We start from the raw sequence: 25,846 nt of genomic DNA on the forward strand, positions 1-25,846 counted from the left end.
TACAGAGGTAGAGTCCCCTAGCCCTACAGTACCACCAGGCAATGGCCCCTCGCCCACAAACACACAACCTGGGCCACACTCGTTAGCTGTACTTCCTGTGTGTTCCCTTACTTCCTTCTCTGGAAAGAAGGTCACCAACTTCAGTGTGTGAACAGCATGAAGCAGACTGTTGTTTCCTGTCTTTGACATGAAACCTGGTTTCAGTAGCTTTCTGCAGAGGTACATTTTGGAGATGAGAAGGGCTAGACTGAGATAGGCTTTTCAACTTCCTGAAAGCCTCAGAGTCGCCATCATGACTGAGCTGATTCCTGTGTCTTGGTTGTTCAATTTGTCCTTAAATTCTGGGATGATATATTAAGATCTCTCTAAAAAATTACACTCTTCTCTCTGCTCCACTCCCCCTACATTTTTTTTTAAAACCCAGTTAGCTAGAGGTAGTTTTTGTGTTTGCAATCAAAAGAAACTTATCTAATGTAGCCACCACAGACTCATAATCTCCCCGCGAGGTTCAAGATAGCGCCTTGGTTCCAGGGAAGAGGAACTTTGGGTTAGTGATATTTAGACCAAAAGAACTCAGGACTTAGTTGGAAGATAGAGATAAAAGGCAACAGGAGGCAGGGGGTGGTGGAGGAAGAAGAGGGAGGAAGATCAGCAACCACAGGCCTTGGAAACTTGGCTGCAAGTTTCACTTCAGTTTTTGAACGGCATGAAGGTGACTGCTGTTTCCTGCCTTTGACATGAAACTTGGTTTCAGACATGCTCTGCAGAGGTACATTTTTGAGCTGAGCAGGACTGGATGGAGGCAGACATCCCAGTTTGCTCTGGCCAAGTGATAACTTATGCAAAGAATTATTCTATATATTTTACATATTTTATATGTTTCCATATGCCTGTGTTTAATCTTCACAAGATATAGAAATATGAACTATTACCATCAGCTCATTTTTTTTTTTGAGGGGGTACTGAGGATTGAATCCAGAGGTGCTTTACCACTGAGCCACATTCCCAGCCCTTTTTTTTTTCTTATTTTTATTTTTTTATTTTGAGACAGGGTCTCGCTGAGTTGTTCAGGGCCTCACTAAGTTGCTGAGGCTGGCCTTGAACTTGTGATCCTCCTGCCTCAGCCTCCTGAGTGGCTGGGTTTATAGGTGTGTGCCAGCACACCTGGTATCATCAGCTCAGTTTTACAAGATGATGACACCAAAGCTCAGAGAGGTTACGTAACTTGCTTGAGGACACATTGGCAAATGGCAGAGGCTGGAGGTGAACTGGGAATTCATGTGCTTACTTATCATACCATAATTATTCTCAGTTCAGGTATAGTCAGCATGGAAATCTTTATGGCATGAAAAATGTTGTACTCTATTGTGGTCAAGAATTCACATGTATATCAAAGTTTGAAAAAAAATGAATTCTTTAGGAGGCAGCTTGAGAAAGGAGATGTGAGTTTTTGCTTTAACATTTCCATCAGTTAAAAACCTCAGTTTCCTTTATAAAAGAGAAATCAAATATTCCCCTCCAATTCTAAAATTCTATAAATCTAGTTATTTTCAGAAGTATCACATAATTTTTCAATTAAAATTAATTTTAACTTTATTATTTTAAAATGCCACCTGGGTAAAATGGCTGATGTCACAGAATAAAATAATAGTAGCTGTGCTGTTATCAAGAGGTTGGGAATCCCCAAACCAAAACAAAAAGTGAAGTGGGAATTTGACATTTACAAAAGACTTAGATAGGAGCTTGAAAACCAAGAACCAAGTATTATAAAGGGTAAGCACAAACACAGCTCTTGACTTGGATCATATTTTTCATGTGGATTTGGTGATTAAAGTCACCACACACTGTAATAAATTGTACATGACAACATCACATAGAAAAGTATTGAATATATAAATAAAAGGTATTTTGTCTGGTAATATTTGGACATTTAAGTATAAAGGTAAATGTTGTCTGTTCTCAAGAATATATACGAAACTTAGCTAATTACAAGAAGATACAGTGAACATTAATAATAGATCAATTATATTTATATAATAAAAATGTTTCTCAAATATCCAAGTCTATTGAGTTGAGTGTGGAAGTCATGTACAAATATGAATATGTTTTACTCAATAGCCTGCTACTACTCATGAAAGACAAATTCTGAATTTTACTATCATTGAAAATAGATGCAACACAAAACACCCTTTCAAATCGTGTTTTGTATCCTCTGTGGAAGTTAGAATTGCCAGGCATTTGCTAGTGTGGTGTCGCTGCAAACTGTCGCTCATTGAGAATGGGTTGGCCAACGTGACCTACTATGGGAATGATGAGTCGACATTCTTGCCAGTCCTGGGTTGTATCAGGAAGTGTTCCTGATAAAAATCCCTCTCCTCATAGAGCTTACTTTTTACATATTAATGTAAAAAGTAAGATATTTTAAAAAGTGAATTGCACAATATGTTGGGAGATTAAAGGGACCCCTTGGGAAAACCAAAGTAAGTGAGTACATTGCATATTGCTGTTAGGTATTTGGGAAATTACTGGGTTTTGAGAATTAGAAATATCTTAACAATGTTTATGGGTCTTAATAGGAGAAATTAGAGTGAACATAAATTTCAATGGAGATTAGAGATTAAATGCAGATTATAATAAGGGAAAGGGGAAACTACAATAATATAATAAAATTCTTTTTTAGGGGAGGGTACTGGGGATTTAACTCAGGGGTGCTTAACCACTGTGTTACATCCCCAATCCTTTTTATTTTTATTTTTATTTTTAATTTTGAGACAGGGTTTCACTAAGTTGCTTAGGGTCTCGCTAAATTGCTGAGACTAGCCTTGAATTTTGCCATCCTCCTGCCTCAGTCCTGCTGAAGTATGCACCACTATGCTCAGCAATAATGGAATTCTTAAAACTAATAGAGGTCCCTCAGATCTTGTTTAGGGATTCTTTGTTCTTTAGATTAGGAAACATATCCAGAGAGTTTAAAGAGTAGAGAATAGGAGTATGAGAGGAAAAAAGACATTGTAAAATAACATTCACCTTTCAGGTCCACGCTTTCACCTATCTTGAGGGCAAAGATTTTCTTAAGACATAGCCAAGTACCCTGGGTTTCACTCTGCTGAAGATACAGTATATAACTAAGGCAAAAGTGTAAGGTTTTGGTTATTTGGACACTGCCTCTCTTGCCCTCAGAGGTAATGCCAGTAGACAAAAGTTTCTCCTTAATAAACTCACTCTCTAAGCCCTGCAGGGTGAGATCGGGTCTGGGACTGGCTGACAGAAGTGGCTGGCAACATCAGATCTTAGTCCTTCTCGTTCTGGGAATCTGCAGGTGAGAGCCCTGGCAAGGCCTTGTTCACTGTGTGGACAAATGTGTTTCCTGAAGATCTTAATCTAACATAAACTGTAAGAAGGATTTGAGGGTTTGGTCTTTTTCCCCCCCTTTCTCCAGTGCTGGGGATCGAATCCGGGGTCTCATGCGTGTTAGATAAGCACTCCATCACTGAGCTACATTCCTAGCCCTAAGCCCTAAGGATTTGTATTTTGTGTTATGGTACACAAGAAATCCTCAGGTTGGTGTCTCCTGATCACTGGAAGCCAATGTTGGGAGCTGATTCTTAAATGAGTAAGAAGAAAAGGCCTATTTTTAGAAGGTGGCATCCTAGTTTCCATTCATCATTTTTCGTAGGCCACAGTGGTGACTCTGTGACTTCTGAAGACCTGCTGGGCTTAAGACTCATGGTGACTTCAGCATGTTATCTTGTTTCCTGAGGCCTATTACTCCCAGAGGGGAAAGATTGGAACACTCCTCTGTCATGGGTTTTGTATCTTGTTCCCAGCCTCGGTGGCTTGGCCTTCATCTGGCTGGGACAGATAAGAGGAATAGAATTAGTGGAATCTAACTCATGGCTTGAAGCCAGTGAGTGAGTACATATCCATCAGCACCAGGGGCCTGAAGCAAGGGTTCAAATCAAATTCTTCACTGGATAATGAATAGAACAGAGGAAAGACTGTGGAGAGGATAATAATCCTGGTTTCCTAAGTTTTACTATAATAAACAAAATAGTAATTCTAGTAATAATAATGTACAGTAAATTTTAGTTTGGGAGAATCTACTATAGGAGCTGGGGTTACAAATCATTACAATCCCTAATGCATTAGTCACAAGGTTTCTTTAGTCAGAATAATGTATTTACAGGAAAGCTGAACATTGTCCCCAATGCAGTGACAAGGTGCCTTTGCTTTGGAGCAGGCTTAGGTGATCCTCTTGCCTAGCGACCGGAGCAGTGTCTGAAAGGTCCAACCAGAATGCACTGCATTCATTTTGATCTCAAACTGCTTTGAAATCTGCCAGTATGCAGAATATGTACTCTTCCTCTGACTGGGAGAGGGTCCAGGAAGGAGCAGAGAGAATGATGAAAGGAATTGAAAATAGAGTATAGGAAGAGAGTTTAAAAGAAGGGAGCTGACTTTGCTTGGAAAGAAGAGAAGGCAGAAAAATAATGGTTTTGAAAGCTATAGAGTTCCTACTCATAATCACCCACTCATTCATTTATTCATTCACCCAAACACTCTGCATTGGACCAGGACCTGGCAAACAGAGATAAGGATAAAAATAGAGGTAATCATAACAAAACCCTGGCTTCACAAATCTCTTCTCCCCAGTGACCAAGAACTGAAGAACAAAAATCAAGTGTAGGTTTGGACAAGAATTTGAAACAAGAGAAGTGAAGAGTTTGGAGAAACTGATATGCTTGCCAAGGTCAAGGTAAGCAGGAGAAAAACAGCCCCACTTGCCATTTGTTTATGAGAATAACCTGCTGGTTAAATAGGGAAGTAATTTTCAGGGCTGACTGGGAGAATTTATGCCAGGGGAAAAAACAAAAAGAAGAAAAAGATTAGAGTTTCCACTTTATAGATTAGAACATTTTATTATAAACCTGGTGATGTCAGTATAAAGCAAAGCAACTATTCTGTGGTTTCCATTGTGCTTTTCATGTTACTAGACACTGTATGATTCATATCAGGGTCTATCCAGGCCACATAAATAGCAGAAAAGGAAGAAGCTAATGATCACATCTCCTCCCTCACACAGAAGTTAGCAGAAAGCCCACTGGCAAGTTTACCAAGAAAACAAGTACTTAACAAGTTTATGGTAGCAGGCCTTAATTAAGTTTAGAGATCCCCTTGTGCTGTAGCTTTGTCTTGTGCCAGACTTTGATTTAACTGAGATTTATCACCATTTAGGCCAATAAAAGTGTGAATCTATGTCACAAAGACATAGAGGTGGACTTTTACTTATTTTCTCTAAATAGTATGGACAAACAAGTTGGATAATTCCAGTATCAGGATGGCATGTGTTATGGTTTGCTCTTTCATCTTGAAATAATATTTCAAAGGTCAAATAACTGTTCATAGCTTATGCTATGGTTTGAATGCGGTTGGTCTGCTCTGAAACTTATGTTGAAATTTAATCTCCATTATACTGTTTGGAGGTGAGATAGGTAGGATCTCTTAAAAAGTGATTAGAATTCCGCCCTCATGAATGGATTAACCCATTTTTATATTAGTGGATTAATGAATTAATGGATTAATAGGTTATCTCAAGAATGGGTTTTTGTTCATGAAAACTGATTCGGCTAGGTCTCTCAGTTTCCCTGACTCTCACCATGTGATGCTTTCTTGTCATGTCATGACCCAGCATGAAGTTACCAGAGCCAAGTCAATGTTGAGGCCACGTTCTTGAACTTTCAGAACCATAAAGTATATAAGCTTTTTTTTTCAACAAATCACCCAGTCCCAGGTATTCAGTTATAACAATAGAAAATGGACTTAGCTTACCTGTCTCACTTCCAATCAAAGGTTGATTTGCAAAATGCTTGACAAAATCCTTCAAAGATGAGTATTCATTAAAGCCAAATTTAAATGAATATCCAGTATATTCAACATGAAAGTGTTTGACAGAGTCTTTGGCCCTGAAAGGAAAAAAGAAGTGCTTAGTGTTATTTGACAATTGAATATCTTTTTGAAGGCAAACGTGGTCTTGGGTATTAGCATCACCATTAACAATTTTTAAGAACTAAAGATACAGTTCTTAAAAATGCAGTCATTGAGATCCTTGACAGTTTTAGAGACCATCAGTAATTTCTTTTGGCACAGTATGCTCTTTTCAACTTTTCACTCTACTGGAAGACAAGAGACAATTCTTCCTACCTTCCTAGGGCTTATTGAAAGTCCTTGAACATTAGTCCTCTAAGGGATGTGAGTTAAGAAGGTCAGGGAATAGAGATGATAGAAATGGCACTTAGAGGGGTTGGGGATATATAGCTCAGTTGGTAGAGTGCTTGCCTCATATGCATTAAGGTCCTGGGTTCAAATCCCAGCACCACACACATACAAAAAAAAAAAAAAAAAAAAAAAGGAGAGAGAGAGAGAAGAAATGGCACTTAACACCATCACTCTATTCTCTGTCCTTGGTCTTTTCTTTTCCTTCTCTGGGATCAGTCAGAATTCTGCTTCTGTCAATCAATTCTTTGAGCCCAGTCCTTTTCCTCTCTTGTCTGTTTCACTGCCTACTGAGTAAAATATCCAATTTCCTACATTGTCATTTTCTTCTTCATTTGGAAATGAAGTAGAACATTAAGTAATATATATCTGTTCCCTATCCTATCTTTCTAGCCTCATCTCCTATTTTTTCCTATTTATGGGGCCCATGCCCACACTCCAACTTCAGTGTGCATCGGGATCACCTGCAGGACCTGTTAAAACCAAGATTGCTGGGTCCCTCTCCCAATAATTTATTTGTAATTTTTCATGAAAATAAAATTCATACATGCTATCTGTGCATAAGGAGCTTATGATCCAATTGTTCAGATGAGACACACATAAGTGGAAAATTAACATTCTTTGATATAATAATTCCACATGTGTTTTGAGATTTTTTTTTGGATCCATTCAATAAAGCATCAGCACTAACCATCTGATGGACTTTTAACATGATTAGCAATTGGTATCTTACTGCCACCTGAGTGGAATTCCATTTTTGTTCTAATAATTTCCCCATCCATGTTATTTAGAAAATTTATAAACAAAATGTGGCAGGGTAGTATGAGAAATATTGATGAATGTGCATTTTTTCTCTTCAACTTTCTAACTGCTCTCTGCCTATTCCCCCTATTCTCTTCAAGTAGACCTCAGATTCACGATTAGGGAATGAAAGTTTAGCAGGCAGCCTTATAAGATGGCCCCAACTCCAAACCCCTGGAGCACACATACCTGGTTCCAATTATCCAATCAAAAGCTACTCTAGATGTGATTGTGAAGGACCTTTGCAGGTAATTAAGGTCTCAAATCAGTTTACCTTAAGATGATAAGATTACCTGGGTAGCCTTAACTAATCACATGAACTCTGTGGAATCAATTATTTTCTCTATTCATAAAAGAAGAAACCAGAGAGACATGCCCTGGCTGACTTGGAAGAAAGCAACACCTATGCTATGAATTGCCCACAAAGGCCAAGTGGCATGGAACTGTGGGAGCTTCTAGGAGTTGACATTTGTCCCTGACTGACAGCTAAAAGGAAAATGGGAACCTTAGTTCTGCAGCAACAAGGACATGAATGAGAAAGAAGGAGGGAAGGAGAAAAGGAGGAACCACATCCTCATCCAACACCTTTATATCTACCTGGCAAGGACCCTGAACTTCTGGAGACTCCAACCACGTTGTTTCTGAACTTCTAACCTACAGGAATCGTGAGATGACCCATTTATTTTGTTTTAAGTCATTAAGTATTTTGGAAATTTATTTGTAGCATAGAAAAAAAATACAGAAAGTCTTAAGCCCAAAGAGAAGATAAGCAAATATGTTAATTCTGGGCTTTTAAGCTCCTAAATAACTTGTCATTAGTTGTTTGGGGAAATATTTTTGTGACAAGTCATGTCCTCCTGTCAGAAAGAGAGATTAAACACAAGAAACAAAAAACAAACAGAAGCTGTGACTGAACTGGACAAAAAGGAGGACTCAACAGCCCAAGAGAGTACAGACACTACTACTGAGTTAGTAACAAGGAGGCATGGGCCAGGTAGAGCAGGAGAGAAACGGAAACCTTCCCATGCAGGATTAGCTTGGAGGACTTCACTGAGAAGAGAACCTGTGACTTTCTTCCTAGGGTGCATAAAGCTGCCATCAGACAGTCACACAATGGCAGTTTGAGGTCAATGTGAGTGAATGAGGGAAATTTGTGAGGTCCTCACATGCCAGTCTAACCTATGGAGATCTGCACAAGAGCCCAAGAAGACTTCTCTGTATCAGTAGAAGCGAGTGTAGAGGCTGATGGGAACCAGGCACCTGATTACCATGAGCTGGGTCAGCCTCTCCGATCTGGGATGCCAGTCAGAAAGAAGCAGGTGGGGAAGAGATATCCCAAAAGGCCTGAACAACCACTGCACAGCTGGATGCGCCTGGGAAGGCTAGATTCTTACCATTTGGAAAATGGAGTCTCAAGAAAGGAAGTCAATCCATTTGGGAATAGTGGAAAGGACACTAGGTCAGGATTCAGGGATTTGGATTGTGGTGCTCTTTCTGTCATTGATTTATTAGATGCCATACATTCCACCCTTTTGGGCTTCTTGTTCTTCATCATCCAAGTGAGGTTTGGGGTTAAATAATTTCTAAAGTTTCCTCCAGCTCTGACATCGTTTTCCTGCCAGAAGGAGCAGGGATTTTTTTTTTTTTTTTTAATAGTCTCACAATTCAGAGTTTGAGATCTAACCTGGTGGTCCAAAAGGAATCAGGGAATTTTGTTATCTGGCAATTTGAGAGATGAGAAAGTCAGTAAATGACAGATGGGACCATGCTGAACTCGGAGTCCTTAAACACCCTACCTCACGGAGAGAGAGTACAGTCCAGTCTGCTCATTGCTGTCTCTCAGAAGGTAGCTACCATCCCGTCCATTGGAGAGGAGAAGAGCCTCAGCTGCATGACGTGTGAGGTTGCCATGGTACCACCTAGAAAGGAGAGAACAGCATTTTCACTCAGGGAAAACCATGGGGTGACTTCTTCACTGGGCTTCCCTCTGAAGATTCCTTAGCAATTTGCCTTCCATCATTGGTAGGCCAGAGACCAAGCTCTCAGCCCAATCAGAACAAGGCTGAAGCGGAGAGCAGAGTTAGCTAATAGCAGCATGTCATGGGTTGAAGTGTGTCCTGAAGAGTCACATGTGGAAGCCCTAACCTCCAGTACTTCAGAATGTGAAGTTATTTGGAGATAAGTTCTTTATCAAGTTAAAATGATGCCATTAAAGTGGACCTTAATCCAATGTGACTGCTGTCCTCTTAAGAAAGAGAAACTTAGGAGATAGCCTCATGGGTCTCAGAAGGAACAATCTTATTATCACTTTGGTTTTAAACTTCTAGCCTCCAGAAATGTGAGATGAAAGGCTGGTGTTGGGTAAACCACTGAGTTTGTGATACTTCATAAGGCAGTCTTATCAGAATAATAGAGTATTGATTTATGAACAGAAACTTTTAGAAAGTCCAATTCAAAACAGCCATAGAAATAGGTTTTGACCAATTTTCTTTCTTTATTTTGGTCTTTGTCTCTTATTCTCTATTTTGCCAAGTATGGCACCATTTCATGAGAAAACCAATAAGCTACTGTATTACAGTCCATAGTCCTGAGTGAAATGAAGTCAGTTGGAAGGAATTCTGATGTTTTATAGTGAGCACAGGCCTATCAAATATTGTGTTAAACTGACAAATATCTGAAGAGATGGGAAAGTCCCAAGGAGATTCAAATTCATCTGTGTGTGTGTGTGTGTGTTTTAAACTGATCTTTGTGTTTTAGAAATGGTAACATGTATCTATGGTAAAAGAAAAAAATTCAAATAATTCAAAAGAAGACATGGTGAAAGTAAAGCATTTTTCAGTCTTGAGATGCAGTCCCCATTTCTTTCTCCAAAAGATACCAATGCTAATCATTTTCCTGGATTTCCTCCTATGATCTAGTCTGTGCCTCTAGTTGGCATTCAGGTCTGTCCCTGCACTACTAATTCTATGGGAATAAGGGCATTCTAGCACACTGCTTGACATTTTGTTCTTTTCTTCTATGTTCTACTAATGACAGGCCTTTCGCATATTTTTAAAGGAATTGTTGTGACAGTCCAGTGTGGCAACTGGAATTGTAGCCCCCAGAATCTCATTGCCCAGGTCCTAAGCCAGGTGATACCTATTACTAGCAGCAAGATCTAGGCCAAGTTACTTTATCAATATGAGTCTCTCAGTTTCCTCATGTCCAAAATAGGATAACTAATAGTTGTAGCTTGTAGGCCAATTGTGAGAACTGCACATGTCCACACAGGTGGAGTGACTGACCCAGGACTGGTAGACAGCAAGAATCAGGAGGTTAGTTACTATCATTCAGCTATTGAAAGTCACAAAGCCATAACTTGCCATTTACCCTCTGTGGTGTGATTTTATTTTTGTCCACATATATTTTTTATTCCTTCCCATTTAATTCAGATAACAGATAGTTGAGGATAACAGAGTCAAGGGACCCACGGTCCAGGCCAGTGATGACAAAGGACAGATGGATAACTACACAGGTCACGTTTATGTGATGAACTAAGTGCTATTAAAGAGATGTGTAGAGCATGCAAAAACTATTCTGGCAGTGAAGGACCTTGTCATGAATCTCATAGGCTGTGATGTCCCTATGGCATGTATAGCCTGAGTGATAAGAATAATCACAAGTACATCTGTGGAAGGAAGTTTCTACATAGGTGTTCAAGATATCTGTTTCCTAAACCTCCATTTCTTAATGCATGTTCTTTAGCATATTTCCTCTTTTGGGCAGAGGTGTTTTTATTCAGTTTAAAAAATGTATTTGTTAGCTGATAGAAATGGCATGAAAAGCATTTTATTAAAAACCCCACTGAGTGGTTTGCCCAGAGCAGTCCCACTCATTGAACCCATTCTCAGACAAGTTCAAATCTGTTCGCTAAAAAAATGCTTTCAAAGCACAGCTGGAAGAATTACAAGGGAAGCCATAGTAAATCTCAAGTTCAACTAAAGCCAAAATGATAATTCTTCTTGGTACATACATAAAATCTCTGCAAGGTCACAAGTTCTTAAATATATTTTGCCAATAATTAACCTCAGGATGAACATTTCAGCATAAGATTTAATAAGATCACTTATTTGAAAAAATATTAAAACAAAATTTTAAAGCAAAGAATTTGCACTTTCCTTTGAATTTCTTTTTTCCCCTTTTGTGTGTGTGTGTGTGTGTGTGTGTGTGTGTGTGTTTATGGTGCTGAGGATGCTCTACAAAGGGATGCTCTACTGCTGAGCTATACCCTCAGTTCTTTTTATGTTTTATTTTGAGACAGGGTCTTGCTAAATTTTTGAGTCTAGTCTTGAATTTGTGATCCTCCTGACTCAGCCTCCCAAGGTTCTGGGATTACAGGTATGTACCACCACTTCTATCTTTTCAAGAGATCTGCAGTCTGTGTTTAAAGCATGAACAGAATTCTAAAATTAATTATATCCTGATGACAATTTTTACTAAGAATTTTTATGATAATCTTTTAAATAAAATCATAGAAGATAAATACATAAGAAACACTTGAGTATAAAGCAAGAGTCACCTTGGAAAATCCTCAGAGTGTTAATTTCTAGGTGGCAGCTTTGCATCAATCAATGTTGCCATCTTAGTTTTCACGGAATATGGGGCCAGGGCAACCTAATATGGAACTTGCCCCGGAGCTGAGTACACATGGCTATATCTATGATGCAATGAGAATTCTCATTCCCCAAATAACTCTCCCACTAAAGTCTCAACTTCCCCTTTTAGTTGATTGAAAATTTTCTTTCTGAGAACACTTTGATGCATGTCAGGGAAGTGGATATAGACTCAAATAACACGGCACATCTTTTGATAAGGATGGTTTGAGTCTGTGTGCATAAAGAACTAAAAGTTAAAAGTAGAGTTAAGTTTGTAGCATTTCCATAATCAACCTTCTGTACCTTCAAATTGTTTCAGATCTGTACAAATCCTTGTGCAGAGTGTTGTGCTAAGCAGGTAAGGGCATGAAAATGAAAAAGCCCAGATAGGGCTTTAAGAAGCCATTAATTTAATCGGTAGTAAAAGAAAAGTACTTTGCAAACTATATCCAAGAAGGAATAAAATACACAAGGGATGTCCTAGGAAGAATGATCAAAACTAGGTTCCCTGAAAGAGTCAACATCGAAGTAGGTCTTGAAAAATATTACATGATCTTTGAAGTATTACTTTTTTTCTGATTATAAGGAAAATATAGTAAAAATTAAAATATATAAAAGGAAAAAGAGAAAGTGAAAACCTTTCATAGAAAAGGAAATACATACTTCAAATAAAGTTTCACTACTAATCAAGTAAATATAAATTAAAACTGCAATATAATATTTTCTTTATCCACCAGATTAGCTAAAAGAGAAGGATTAGACAGTACTAAATGTTAGAGAAAATTTTGGGGTAATGGAGATTATCATCCATTATTAGTAAGTATGTAGCTGAGAGGAGAATTTCACACATCTCCCATAACTGAACCTAATGTACCATTCTACTTCCAGTGTCTGCCTAATGAAGCACTCACATCTAAGCAGAAGAAAATATGAACAAATGTGTTCGCTGCAAAATTGTATGTGAAAGTAAAATTTGGGGAGCAAATACCACAAACAGCACAAATCTGAGAAAAATAACTTAATTTTCATTAATTAACTTGTTCAAAACATTATTTTCAGTTTTGCAGTGTGATATTGATAATGAAGTTTTTAGGCTTGTTGGTGACTTGAGGAACCTTTATCAGATCTTTCATATGTGAGTTGTAGAGTTCTGGAGCATTTTAAATGACTACATATCGGTTCCAATCTCTTATTTATTTATTATTTTTTTGGTACCAGGGATTGAAACCTGGGGCGCTTATCCACTGAGCCACAACCCCAACCCTTTTTATCTTTTATTCTGAGACAGGATCTAAGTTTCTGAGGGTCTCTCACTAAGTTACTGAGGCTGGCTTTGAACTTGTGATCCTCCACCTCAGCCTCCAGAGCAGCTGGGATTACAGGAGTACGCCACCACACTCAGCAGGTTCTAGTCTTAAATACTCTGAGTTGGCATTTACTATCCACAGCACTGGGGTCTGCACAAGTGAGGGAACCCAAAGCTGAAACTTCACTGGCTTCACTGCAAACTTGCGTCTGATAATTACAAAAGTCATGTTTCTATTTTTTATATTATTATTATGTTGTTGTTGTTGCTGCTGTTACTGGGAATTGAACCCACTTTACCACTGAGCTATATCCCCAGCCTGTTTTATTTTTTATCTTGAGACAGGGTCTTGCTAAATTACCCAGGTTGGTCTGGAACTTGTAATTCCCCTCCAAGTAGCTGAGATTACAGGCATGCACCATGGCACCTGGCTTGTTTCTATTATATTTTTTTAACCAAACAATTAAAACTGCTTAACTTAGTAAATGAAAGCCACGTATAATCCCTCATTACAGAAAAAATCACAACCATCTGCTTAGTCTATATTCTTTTCAATTTTTTGTAGCATTTGAATAATGTTGAAACCCTACAGATTCTTATTTAATCTTTACCTACCTATCTAATGATGGGAGATTCAGTACTTCTATAGAAAGTTTAGCCATACTTCCATAACTGATGGACAGAAAACTCTTTCCTCCATTGAATTGCCACCCCTGCTGTATGGCTTTCAACAAATGGTCTCAGAGCTACTTTTTGAAGCTACATAGATGATACTTTATAAACAGCTGAAAGAACTTCAAATGTATCCTCTTCTCTTTTCCATCATCTTCATCTTCTCTTTTTAGGACAGAATTTCAGTTCATTTATCACTCAGGGACCTTATCATCCAAAGACCTATCTCTTCTGAATATCTTCCATATATATTTTAAAATTCTGTCTTAATGATATGCACTGGTTTGTAAAACACAGAAGGTTAGCATCTCTCTTGTTCTTGCTGCTGGGCACACATAAAAAGCCTGAGATTGCATTACATTCGTTTCTTCACAACTGCATGGTGTGACTGATTCACACCGAACCTACTGTTAATTAAAACTCCCAAGTAGGTCCGTTTCCTCTGCTGGTTTTAGAAGGGTGATGTTTTTAGAGTTAGTGCAATGACAAACTAATTTACTACTGGGAAATACCAAGTGAAAAAGTATGCCACCTTGAACCATAAATGTGTGGAGTGTCAGTGAGAATATTGTCTGCGCCTTCGCCTCCAGTCTTTCCTCAGCTAGTCCATCCACTCCAATCACTTTTAATTTATAAGCTATGTGATTTCACCCAAGTAACATCCTCCATGTCTTCATCTGTTAAAGTAACTGTTGGTAATGCCTACAAAGAAAACCTTATTTTCACTTATGGAACATTGTGTTCTTTTATGAACATTTCAGGTGATTTTTTTTTTACACTTTTGTAGACAAGAACAAACTATGAGCTTTCTAAATTATACAATATATTGTGAATATGCCAGACATTCTCCTAGATGCTTCATGCATTTGGAATAAGGTTAATTTTCCTGAAACTTAAAAAAATTATTTTTGTCTTACTTTCCCTGAAGAATAAAAGGAGCAAGAAACTACTATTTATAACAATGTATTAGAAACAATGTGTTATATTCTTCTTTTCCCTTCCAAGGTCTACATATTTTCACATTTTGTCTCAAGGTTGATAGAGTCAACAGAACAGACTAATCAAGCTTCAAAAGAATATTTGAACTGGGTTTATAAAATTATCAAAGCTAGCAGTTGACTTTGAAGGAAATAGTGGTATTATCCCTTCCACGATACAGTAACAAATTAGGAAACACCCACCCACTAAAGAATTTTCATAGCTGCCTCTTGGTAAGTTACAGGAAATAAACTCAACCACAGAGCAAGCCAGCAGACTAGATCCAGAAAGCTGGTCCTCCAGGCAGCCTCCTCAGCTTTCACTCCAGTGCCTCTTTGTACTAGAACCTTCTGAGGAATTGCTCCAGCATATTGAAAGCTTCAATGTTTCTTTATCCCATTCGATTTTTTAAAAATAATTTTTAATAGCTTTTTTTTTAGTTATATATAATACTTGGGTTCATTTTGATCTACTGTATACAATGTATTTTATACCAGTGCCTTCATACATGAACACATATATATCACAAATACACATAGAGTAGCAGGAAACAACACTGATCCTTCCATATGCTATTTACTTGAATATTTTCATTTCTATTCATTTTGAGTAAATATCGTTGTGACTCCTGAAACTCATAGAGGTTGCACTCAGTGATTTTTTTGTTTTGCTTTGTTTTTGTTTTGCACATGGTGTTTGAAAAGCACTGCAGAAGGAAAAGAGAAGAGTCTTCAGGTGAGCAGAGTCAGAAACTGCCAACTAGCTGCCATCTCAGTGGCAGTGGACAGTAAATGTTATGGGAGGGGAGCTCATGGAGGGCTGGAATGATCAGGGTAAGCTTCAAGGAGGAGGAAGATCAGGAGCTGGGGCTTGAAGGTTCGATATTTAATTGATAGGTAGCAAGACAAAAGGACATTCTAAGAGGAAGGACGGCATGAGTAATGGCATGGGGGTTCAGGTATGCACAGTATTTTGAAGCAACAGGATGCCTAGCTGAAAGAGTGTGTTCATATTGGGGACTAATGCAAGACAATGCTGGAAGATCTGGTGGGCACAGAAAGCAAGCTTGCAATTTAAAACATAAGCCACACTTCCACTTAGACATTGCATTTTTTTTAAGGCATAGACAGATTTATTTAGGAAGGTAGATACATACTCAAGAGTGAGAAGCAGACTACATAGTGCATTTCTCGATGATAAAACTTCTTAGTAAGCTATGTCTACAGATTATTCATAGATTTAATGATGTATTCTTCCCCTTCCTGGCAAAAAGAAGTGAAATAGAACCAAATAGAATATACCTCTGTCCCAATAGAGCTATAAAGAGGATTTACATTTCAATCTAAGACAAGAACAGAAACTTCTGGTTGTGTAAAAGTCACTAGAAGGCCCAGAACCAACAAAAGAACTCTTCTTTAGATAAATTTCTCTAGTCTTCATTTAAAAAATTATCCTCACTTTTGAATGACACTGATACACCCTTTGAATTCTCTAGACTAAAAACTAACAGAGGCGTCACTCACTTCTCTAAATCTATGGCTGGCATAGCTAATTGATTTGTATCCTGTCTTCCTGAACATATAGCTCAGTCTCACAGTCCTAAACGCAATGACAGAACAGAAGATGAATCTATTGGGCTCCCCCTCTCCAGGTGATCTTTACTTGAGCTAATAAAACCTCAGCATTTGAGTTATTCCATGGGATTTTCTGGCTGCTATTTTATTCACATTCATTTTTTCATAGAGTTGGTGCTGGACACTTCAACTTTGTGAAAGATAAAGTTCCTGGTCCTCTGTGTAAGAGAAATCCTGGGTTTAAGATAAGAAACTGTCTTATTTAGGTCAAGAGCTATTGGTCCTGTGATTTGTATCATAGTCAGGTATATCCATGACAAGATGGTATTGTCTTTGTAAGCATGTGAAGTCACATGTTCACAGCTGTGAGCTTATCTTTCCACTGATCATAGTGATGGACCCTGTTTAAGCAGAGAAGCAAGCAGAGGCCTTGCAAAAGGAAGTTTTCTGATAAGGCCACATTCAGGCATAGTTCGATGTATACTGAAGGTTCCCCACAATCTTTCCAGAAGGGATGTTTCTATGATGGACTCAGCATGGTGGTGGCTTTCTATAACAATATTGTAAATGCCCACATTTGTGCATGATACTAGCAAAGCTAATTGGTGAGGATGTTCCAGGCTTTGGAAAACAGACCTGAGTGATGACAGAAGCTGACTATGTTGGCCATCAACTAAAAGCAGGTTCCAATGTTTCTGGTGAGAGTTAGGGTTCTGTTCAAAGGGAGAAGAGAACTCTGTGGGAGTTAGAGACCAGGAAAAACCTGCTCTTGAAGGAGTCTGAGAAATGAGACCAGAAGTTCTGGGGGATGGAAACAATGAGAGAGAGATAGAATACAGACTCAGAGATTCAGAGACACAAGAGAGGTACAAAGAGCCAGAGACACAAATATCGCAGAGCTGTACACAAATAGATAGAAAGAGACACAAAAGCAGACACAGATAAAGGCCCACAGGCTCAACCAAACAGTCAACAATACTAGGAACAGTGACTTAGGTCACACATGTACAGACCCAGTGAACCAGAGGCTCAGGCAGAGAGCCACGGGTAGGTAAGTATGCAGACATCTAGAGGCAGACTCACAGAGCCTACCCAGAGATGGGTCAGTACATCCAGAAAAATCAGTGACTTGGAGTTACCTGAGAGACAGCTCCCGCCACTGACTTGAGGGAGGAGTGGAAATTGCATCTCATCATGACAAAGGTCCTGCTCAGTTCCCAGGGCAGCATGCACTGGCTGCAAGACCCAAAGAGCATCATGGCTCCCCAGTGGTTGGGCACAGTAAATGCCTGGTTTGGTATGAGAATCTGAGAAGGTCTAGATGGGTTAGGCAGGAATTCAAAACCAGAGATTCCTGGCAGAGGGTTGGGGAATGGAATCTAGTTGACTCTTCACTCAGTCTGATTATTCTTGTATCCTATTCTTCATAAAATGCTGGCTCCAGGTTAATTGTCTTTGGTCTGTGGTTGCCAGTGACTACCTGCCATTGTGGGTTAGTACAGGAGGCAGAGAGAGCCACTTTCAGGAAGCTACAGCTGCAGGAAAGAGTCCCGGTCTTGAGGATATAAAAAATACAGCCAGATCCTTGTTCCATTAGTTATTTCTTCTCTATTCCACAGTTCAGATGATACCTCTAACTGATGTCAGTTTATCCCACCAGTAAAAAGTGTTGGGCATGAGGGGACTGAGTGATTCTGGGGTGATGAGTGCAAATCCATCACCAGGTTGGTGTGGTAGAGAGCTCTCAGGCTGGAGTTAGGACCTTGAGTTCTGGTCTTGGCTTTGACTTGTAGCAATTCAACAAACACTTAGACATCTGTTCTTTGTCAAGCGATAGTCTCGGATGGAGATGACAAAGATGAATAGCCTACAGTTCCACTTGTTCCTAAGGAGTTCGCCTTCAAAGGAGAAAGCAAGTTGATGGCCAAACCTCTTAGCACCTCAGGATTAACATCTGCAAAATGGCTCTAAGATTATTTGGTGAATCGACCCAAAACATAAACTACCAGTGGCGAATAAAAATAGAACAGTAACGTGGAACCCTGGCAGCTTTAGAAATTTATAGTGATAAAGTAAACAAAAAACAAATTTAAAAAATACTTGTGAGACATTAAGGTTTTCAAAGTGTCTTTGATTCCTTTTTGAAAAAATACACAAAACCACCGGAACCAGTTTTGTTTAGATGTTAATCACTTATCATTCTTAGTTCAATGGAATTACTGGCTTCCACCCCTGTTCCTTCCTTGCTGTTCCAGATCCATACTCTAGTTTCTCATTCACCAATCTGTAAACCACTTAAATAGTTTTCTTGACTCTGGACCACTTCCACCCACATACTAACTACCCAGTTAATCCACCTGACAACAAAATATGATGATCATGGAATTTCACATTCCTGTAAATATTCCATATTGTCCATTGGCAGATCTGTTTCAGGCCTTCTTGATCTGGACCAAACTAAGAATCCAACTTTAACACAGGTCAACAGGCTGGGCCAAGACTAGATCCTGTAATTATTCTGACACAGAGAAGGAAATGGAAAATATCCAACCAGAAAGCAAGAGCAATATTATGCATGTAGTATAGAAACAATTTTGCAATTCAATCTGTGTGTGTGTGTGTGTGTGTGTGTGTGAGTGTGTGCATGTTCACAGAAAAATATTTTTACAAAACTGGAAAGAATTTGAACAATATAATTTAGATGGTAGAACATGGCTGATATTTTTGATGCTTTATTCCCTCAGTTTTTGATAGTTAATATGTATTATGGTAATTTAAACTGATTATTATGAATAATTTTAGATGTACAGGAAAGTAATATAAATAGTAATATAGACAATGGGCACATTTAAATAATACCAGTGCTTCAGATAAGAAGGTTTTTGTTGTTGTTGTTGTTGTTGTTTGTTTTTTGCCGTTCTGTGATCAAACCCAGGACTTTGCACATGCTTGGCAAATGCTTTACCATTCAGCTACATCCCCAGCCCCCATACTTTAGTTAGAACAATTTTGTTTCGTTTTTGTTTTTGTTTTGTCCGGGGGGATTGGGCTCAGGGATGGCTTACCACTAAGGTACATCCCCAGCCCGTTTATTTTTTATTTTGAAACCGGGTCTCACTAAATTGCTGAGGCCAGCCTCAAATTTGCAATCCTCCTCCTCCCAAATCACTGGGATTACAGGTATGCGCCACGGTACCAGATTAGTCAGAAGAGTTTTTTTTTTTTTTTTTTTTTTCTTTACCAATATATCTTTTGATAAGCAGCTTTAAATTACAAATATCGAGTTACTTTAACCCTAAAAAATTCAACGTGTGCCTCTAAAAAGTAAGATTTTCTTAAATCATTGGTATCAAGATGAATTAAATGATAGTTCCTAGGCTTTCCGTAAGGCGTAACTGGTTTTAAACAGAGAAGTGAGCAGGCACCCGTGAGCAGGGCCTCAGGGACCCTGACCACAGAGGAGCTGGAGGTGAGCAAGAAAGGGAGCCAAGACCCCTCCCAGACCCTGCCCCGTCGCTGGTTTTAGGGAGGAGAAGTCAAAAGTTTATGACCTCAGAATAGGCATTTAGCCTCTAAGGGGAGTGGTAGGAGCCAGAAATTAAACCGGGACTTAAAAAGAAAAAAGTCCAAGAGTCCATTTATGAAAGGAGTACCGGAGAACAGGAGGAGAGCCAGGTGGCAGCTTCTTGCAGCGGGAGGTGGGACTGAGGGAACAGACGGTCCCAGGGACCGGGTGGTCTCCTATTTTCTGAGTGCCACGTTTGCCACTCTTACTCCTTTACTCGTGGGGGGATTTGTCTGTTTTTTCTATATCAAATGTCACCATTTATAACTTCAATTGACAGGATCATCTTCTCTGTTTCCAATGATCTCCTTCCTTTCTGCAACAGGTAAGCATTTTTCTCTGGACACTGTTGGGGCCCTCAGCCGGCACGGCGGAGCCTTCTAACTACGCCTGCCTGTGCATCCTGTCCCTGCACGGTCATTTCTTCTTTATTTCAGTATCCCCACGGCGCCTTGCATAATGTCCCCATTCAACAGGTGAGCCACAAACGAATGGAAGACTGGAAGAGTGTCGCAGAGAAGCCCCACCCACTGTGGAGAACGTGGGGCACGGATTTTCACGTGTAAGGAGAAGGAAGTCACCCACGGAGGAACAAAAAACACAAAACCGAAGAGGAAACAGTTGAGTCAAGATGAGCTCCAACTGCATGCTAGTTACATACTACCAACAGCTCACCTTCCATTTTTAGAATCCCAAGATGACAGAATTTTCACTGAAGGGGAGCTTTTGTAGATTCCTTTGAGTGTGTTTAAGGTTAACTGGAGGTGACATTAACATTTTTAAAGATAGGCCAAAACTCACATTTTTAAACAGCTCCCTGTATTTCTATTAGAGTAACAGTAGGTCATATAATTCCAGAAGCTAAAAGTTACAGCTGAGGTTCCAAAACTGATAAAAACGTAAGTCCTTATAGACAAAATGTGTGTGTGTGTGTGTGTGTGTGTGTGTGTGTATGTGTGTATTTTAAAGGAATCTGATAATCTCTAAAGCAGTCTCACTGTTTCCTTTAAGTCTGGAAATGACGGTTGTATTAGCTTCAAAGAAGAATTAGCCAGCTTCTCAGTCTCACAGTGATCATTTGTCTAGGGTCAGGGTGGTAAACTGTGAGGGGCAGAGGGCTTTACCTGGCAGATGGCTAAAACTTGAGAGTGTCTGACAAATTGACACAATGGCAGCCTTTCCTGTCTTCCAAATTGTTTCTGGTGAAAGACCTGCTCTTGAAATGTTCTTGTAACTCAGGCAAGTTCATGGAAAGCTTGATCTATATATCTTAATCTTTGCTGACGTTTTCATTTATGTCACCTTAAGTTGCCATGCCAACTGTTGTCCTTCCTGTTACCCAACTAAAATCAATGGAAACTCATCCCCATCCTTTACTCAGAATCTGTCTTTGAAACACGTCTCTTCAAACTGCGCATGCCCCCCTCCCCCAATCTGGGTCTGAGAAGACCACCAGGAAACCTCCACCAGCCCTCCTATGCCGTTCTCTCTTGACTCTATATTGTGTCCAGCTGATCCAACACAGCTAGTCGGGCTGTTCTGTCATCTAACACGCGCTGCTGTGTGCAGGCATCTTCAAAGGTCGGTTCTTACTCCGTTATAAAATAAGCCTGGAAGAACTGGATGCAGAGCTCCCACTAGCCCCCACCCGCCTCCCTAGTGGGGAACGCGTTTGGTCAGCTGGGATCCTGGCGGGTCCTGCGGTCCTAGGCGCAGGGAGCTGCCAGATCCATTTGGTCACCGGGGTCCGGTCAGAGGCTTCAGGAACCAGGGGCCGCCGCCACGCGAAGGGGGCTGAAAGCAGCCTCCATCACAGGGCCAAATCCCTGTCTTTTGATTTTGAAAGTAGAAAAGACCTGACTACAGTCCACATCTTGCTTCTCACCCACGGTACTTCACACCCTTGGCCATTGGGGAATGGGCCTCGCTCCCTCCCGCCTCCCCCTAATCCCACACCACCCATGTGTAAGTGAAACTGAGCAACAGTTTAGGATAGTTTTTTTTCCTTCTTCCTTCGCTTTTGGGTACACTAATGCACTTAGGTTGAAAGAAAAGAAATGCTTTTGAACTGACACTATAAAGGAAACACGGATACAAATGCATCTGAGTGACTTGATTTAGGGAATTGAAAGAATAATAATCCTATGCTCTGATCAAGTGTCTTGGAAAGAAAAGTGATAGATTTACTTCAGCTCAGGGTTCAATTTGCAGAACTTCTCTATTCCAGAGCTTGAAGAAAAATAGAACTCAGACTGATGTACTTTTTTAAATAATTTAATCACTAAATTATGGTTATAGCTATCAAAAATATAACATAAGAATTTACCTATTACTCAAATAACCTACTAAAGTAATTGAAAACTGCAGTCATTAAAACCAGACACCTTTCTACTATTATGTATTATTATTGTTTGTTTCCAGAGATTGAACCCAGAGGTGCTTAACCTCTGAGCCACATCCTCAGCCCTTTTTATATTTTATTTTGGGGACAGGGTCTCACTAAGTTGCTTAGGGCCTCGCTAACCTGTTAGGATTAGCTTTGAACTTGTAAACCTCTTGCCTCAGCCTCTGGAGCCTCTGGGATTACATGCATGTGCCAAACCGTGTGTATAATTAAAATACATCAATGAAAACAAATAATTTTAAAAAATAAAACCAACCATCTTTTATCTATCAATTATATGATATCATTTTGTTTTTATGGAGTTTTGAAAAATGTGAATTAATCAGAAGGTTTGATTCAGACAATACCTCAGTGAGTTAAAACTTCAAAGAACAAGCTTCATTTAGATTCAGAATTCTGCCAAAGGAAACAAGTCATTGTCAAGATTATTTAAATTATTACCTATGAAAAGCATATCAGTGATGTGCTGGAGGGGCAAGTACTGGCTCAAGTTGATCATAACATATTTGATTTGCAACCTAGATATTCAATCCTTGACAGTCTAAACTTGTCCATTCCTTGGTAGAGGCAAATAGCTTGAATTTGTCTCTACTGGGCAAATAGACAAATTCTAGAAATCAGGACTTCCTTTCTCCCAGGGGAACCATGCTCCTGAGGGTTCTTCTGGCGGAATGAAAAGGTTCTAATGCTGATTTCTGGTGATGATTGTATCATTCCTTAAAGTTAATAAAACTTAATGAACTATGCCATTGAAATGGTACATTTTATGATATGTAAACTATACCTCAACTGAGTTATTAACCAAATGCCCCCCCCGACTAATAAACAAAACACCAACATTTCTTAATGATTTGAAGATTCAGGTGCACACCCAACACACTTAAAATAAATAATAAAACCACACTTAGCGCATTTGAAAAGAAATATTCTGTGCAGTGATTCTCAGTCTCAGCCTCACTTTGGAATCACTTGGAGAGAAATGCTTTTCACAGAGATACAAATATTTCCCTGTTCTGTAGCCTGGGCACCAGGAATTAAAAAACAAAGCCAAGAAACTCCTTAGGCTATTCTTGTAGTGCACAGCAAAAGTTGAGACCACAGCGGTGCAGCAGTTCCCCCAGATAACTGCAAGTTTCTCATTGTTAAAAAAACCAAACTCATATGTTTAATGAATTTCCACTTCTGAAATGGAAGAAGCGTGGACACAAATGCACCTTTTTCTTTTCTTTTTTCTTTCTTTCCTTTTTCTTTTCATTTTTTTTCTTTCTCTTTTTCTTTTTCTTTTTTTTTTTTTTTTTGGTGACTCTGGACTTTGTATTAAATGTCTATTCTTTTTATAGGGAAGGAAATGTGGAATTTATCTGTAGTATCTTCCTCCTGGCAGCACTGTGGTCTACAGGGACATTCTACAGCTCCTTTGACCTCTAAGTGTGCACCAACAGGACTCAAGCACAGATCCTGGGTTTAAAGTTTGTTTAGTTAAAGATCCAATATTGAATATTGGATCCAATATTGAATATTTCCTCTGACTCTCTTCTCTCTTGGGGTTCTTACTAGAGTGTGCTGAGAAAACAGGTGAAGTCTTATAGCTTAATGATTCAATATAGTTTTAAGACCCAAAGGCTAGCTTGAGTGCTTTGACTTAGTGACACCTGTTCTGGATGCTCATGGCGGGGACTTTACCTCTTCTCTTTGGAGATTCAACAGAGAAGGGCAGCAACAGTGTGGAACTCCAACTTCTTAAGAACAGACAGTTTCCCTTTTGAAAATTCTAACTGTTGCATCTGATTTGTCATATAAAGGCAGTTCAATTCTAGACCTCAATTTTAAAATCTAAAGATAGGAATTACTACCGAGCATGGTGATGCACACCTGTAATCTCGGTGACTCAGGAGGCTGGGGAGGGAGGATGAACAGTTTCAACCCAGTCTCAGCGACTGAGCAAGACTCTGTACCAAAATAAAAAATAAAAAGGGCTCAGGATCTAGCTCAGTGGTAGAATGTCCCTGGGTTCAATCCCCAGTATACACACACACATATACACACAGTCACTGAGAAATTTTACAGTAATACAAGATAAAAAGATGCAATTCCTTTTCAGTTTTTCCCTGGTTAAAAACATGGTTGGAAACCCAACTTTGCCATTTCATTGATATTTGAGATTGATGTTTGAAAGATCAGCAAGTTATTCAAACTCCCCTTTGGTGTTAATTTTCATTCTTTGTAAGAAGATAACAGGAGTTTCCAAGTTGTTGGGTTGTGAAGATTTAGAGCTATTGATCCAGGCAGAAGATGTAGGTTTGGCCTCTCTGGAAGCACAGGTGTCAAAATAAGATTATTCCTAGTACATCAGGTGGGAAGTCTGGTTTCTCTAGGAAATCCCCTTTTCCTCTCTTGTGTAATACTTGCTCCTTGTGCTGAATATCCTGATGAGTTGTGTCATCAGGTCCCTCCTTTAAGACAGGACTCCAATGACTCCACCTACCTACATGTACCTGTTTAAGGCAGGAGTTTTATTCTGTTCTGCATTATTGGTATTTAAAAGGCTCAAAGTTGCCTCTACAGATACACATACACGCAAGAGCTCATGAATGCAGTGTGTGGAGAAAGAAACAAGTGAGATTGGACAGAAACTTCCTCATTCTCTCTTTAGAAAAAGTCCCTCTCACTTACAGTAGGGTAGGCTTTCTGTTTACCTTACCGGCAACAGTCTCACTGTCAAGAGATCGGTGTTCAAAACTCTTTAACAGCACATTTATTTGTAAAGCAGAGCAACATCAAGGAAACCAGGCAACATCAACTCACACATCCCAATTCTGTCCCTATTTTTAAAGAATGTCTAACATTTGGTTTTTGTCACATGTTCTGTGTTTATCTGTTTTCACATGTGAAAAAATAATCTGTTTTTACAACAGAATTAAGCCCCTAAAGGAAAGATACCTAACAGACAAAAACAAAGTGACTAGTTTAGAAGACAGGTGGCAGAGAGAGAGGAAGGGCTAAGGATAATCATTAGTTGAAATCAGCTTTCAGGAGTGAGTCTGGGTTATGTTCACCCAGAAAACACTTTGAAAAGGGGATTTTCTCTTACCCCAAGTCCTGAAGCAGTTCGGCGTCTCCATCCGATCTGCTCCACAGATCTGAGGGATCCTGGGTACTCATTTTCCTTTCTGGAAGTTCTGCTCTGCCCATTCGCGCCCTTCTGTCTGCCTGTGAAGCCCTGTCAGGTGCTGTGGGGAAGAGAGAGGGGCTCAGCTGCTCCTTAGACTCTGCTCCTCAGTGAGCTGGGAGCCTGCTGTGACTGTGAGTCTCCAAACAGCGAGGAAGTGAAACTTGGTTACTCCTCCCACTGACCTGCCACCCTGGCCCTGAGGCACTGCAGGAGTGTTCTGTCAGTCAGGAAGTATGCAAACTGAGGTAGCTACCTGGGACACCCACACACATCCCCAGCAGGCAATTTCTGCCAGACATAGAGGAGACCACCCACCTGGTATTGGACATTAGTTCAAACTCTTTCCATGAGGCCGAACTATAACTACTGCCTAACGCTGTCGACCTGTGGTTTGTAGGGAGAATGAGTGCACTTATTCACTTTCCTTCTTTTCTCTCTTATATACACAAGGAACACTAAGAAAGTTT

The 25,846-nt window shown here is 39.5% G+C and overlaps 1 protein-coding gene across 2 annotated transcripts in view; it reads right to left on the minus strand.

The window, feature by feature from the left end:
* The window catches only part of Dapp1 (dual adaptor of phosphotyrosine and 3-phosphoinositides 1), a 46,226-nt gene extending 20,717 nt beyond the window's left edge, over window positions 1–25,509 (minus strand). For both annotated transcript variants that reach the window (XM_047565635.1, XM_047565634.1), the window contains exons 1-3: window positions 25,299–25,509; window positions 8,871–8,993; window positions 5,830–5,963 (exon numbers count right to left, since the gene is read on the minus strand). In XM_047565635.1, the coding sequence (XP_047421591.1) occupies window positions 5,830–5,963; window positions 8,871–8,993; window positions 25,299–25,399 (358 nt within the window). In that variant the 5' untranslated portion in view covers window positions 25,400–25,509. The remainder of the gene's footprint in view (window positions 1–5,829; window positions 5,964–8,870; window positions 8,994–25,298) is intronic.
* Between the last annotated feature and the right edge of the window lie 337 nt (window positions 25,510–25,846).

Source organism: Sciurus carolinensis, chromosome 10 (assembly GCF_902686445.1).
Source record: "Sciurus carolinensis chromosome 10, mSciCar1.2, whole genome shotgun sequence".
NCBI classification, from domain to species: domain Eukaryota; kingdom Metazoa; phylum Chordata; class Mammalia; order Rodentia; family Sciuridae; genus Sciurus; species Sciurus carolinensis.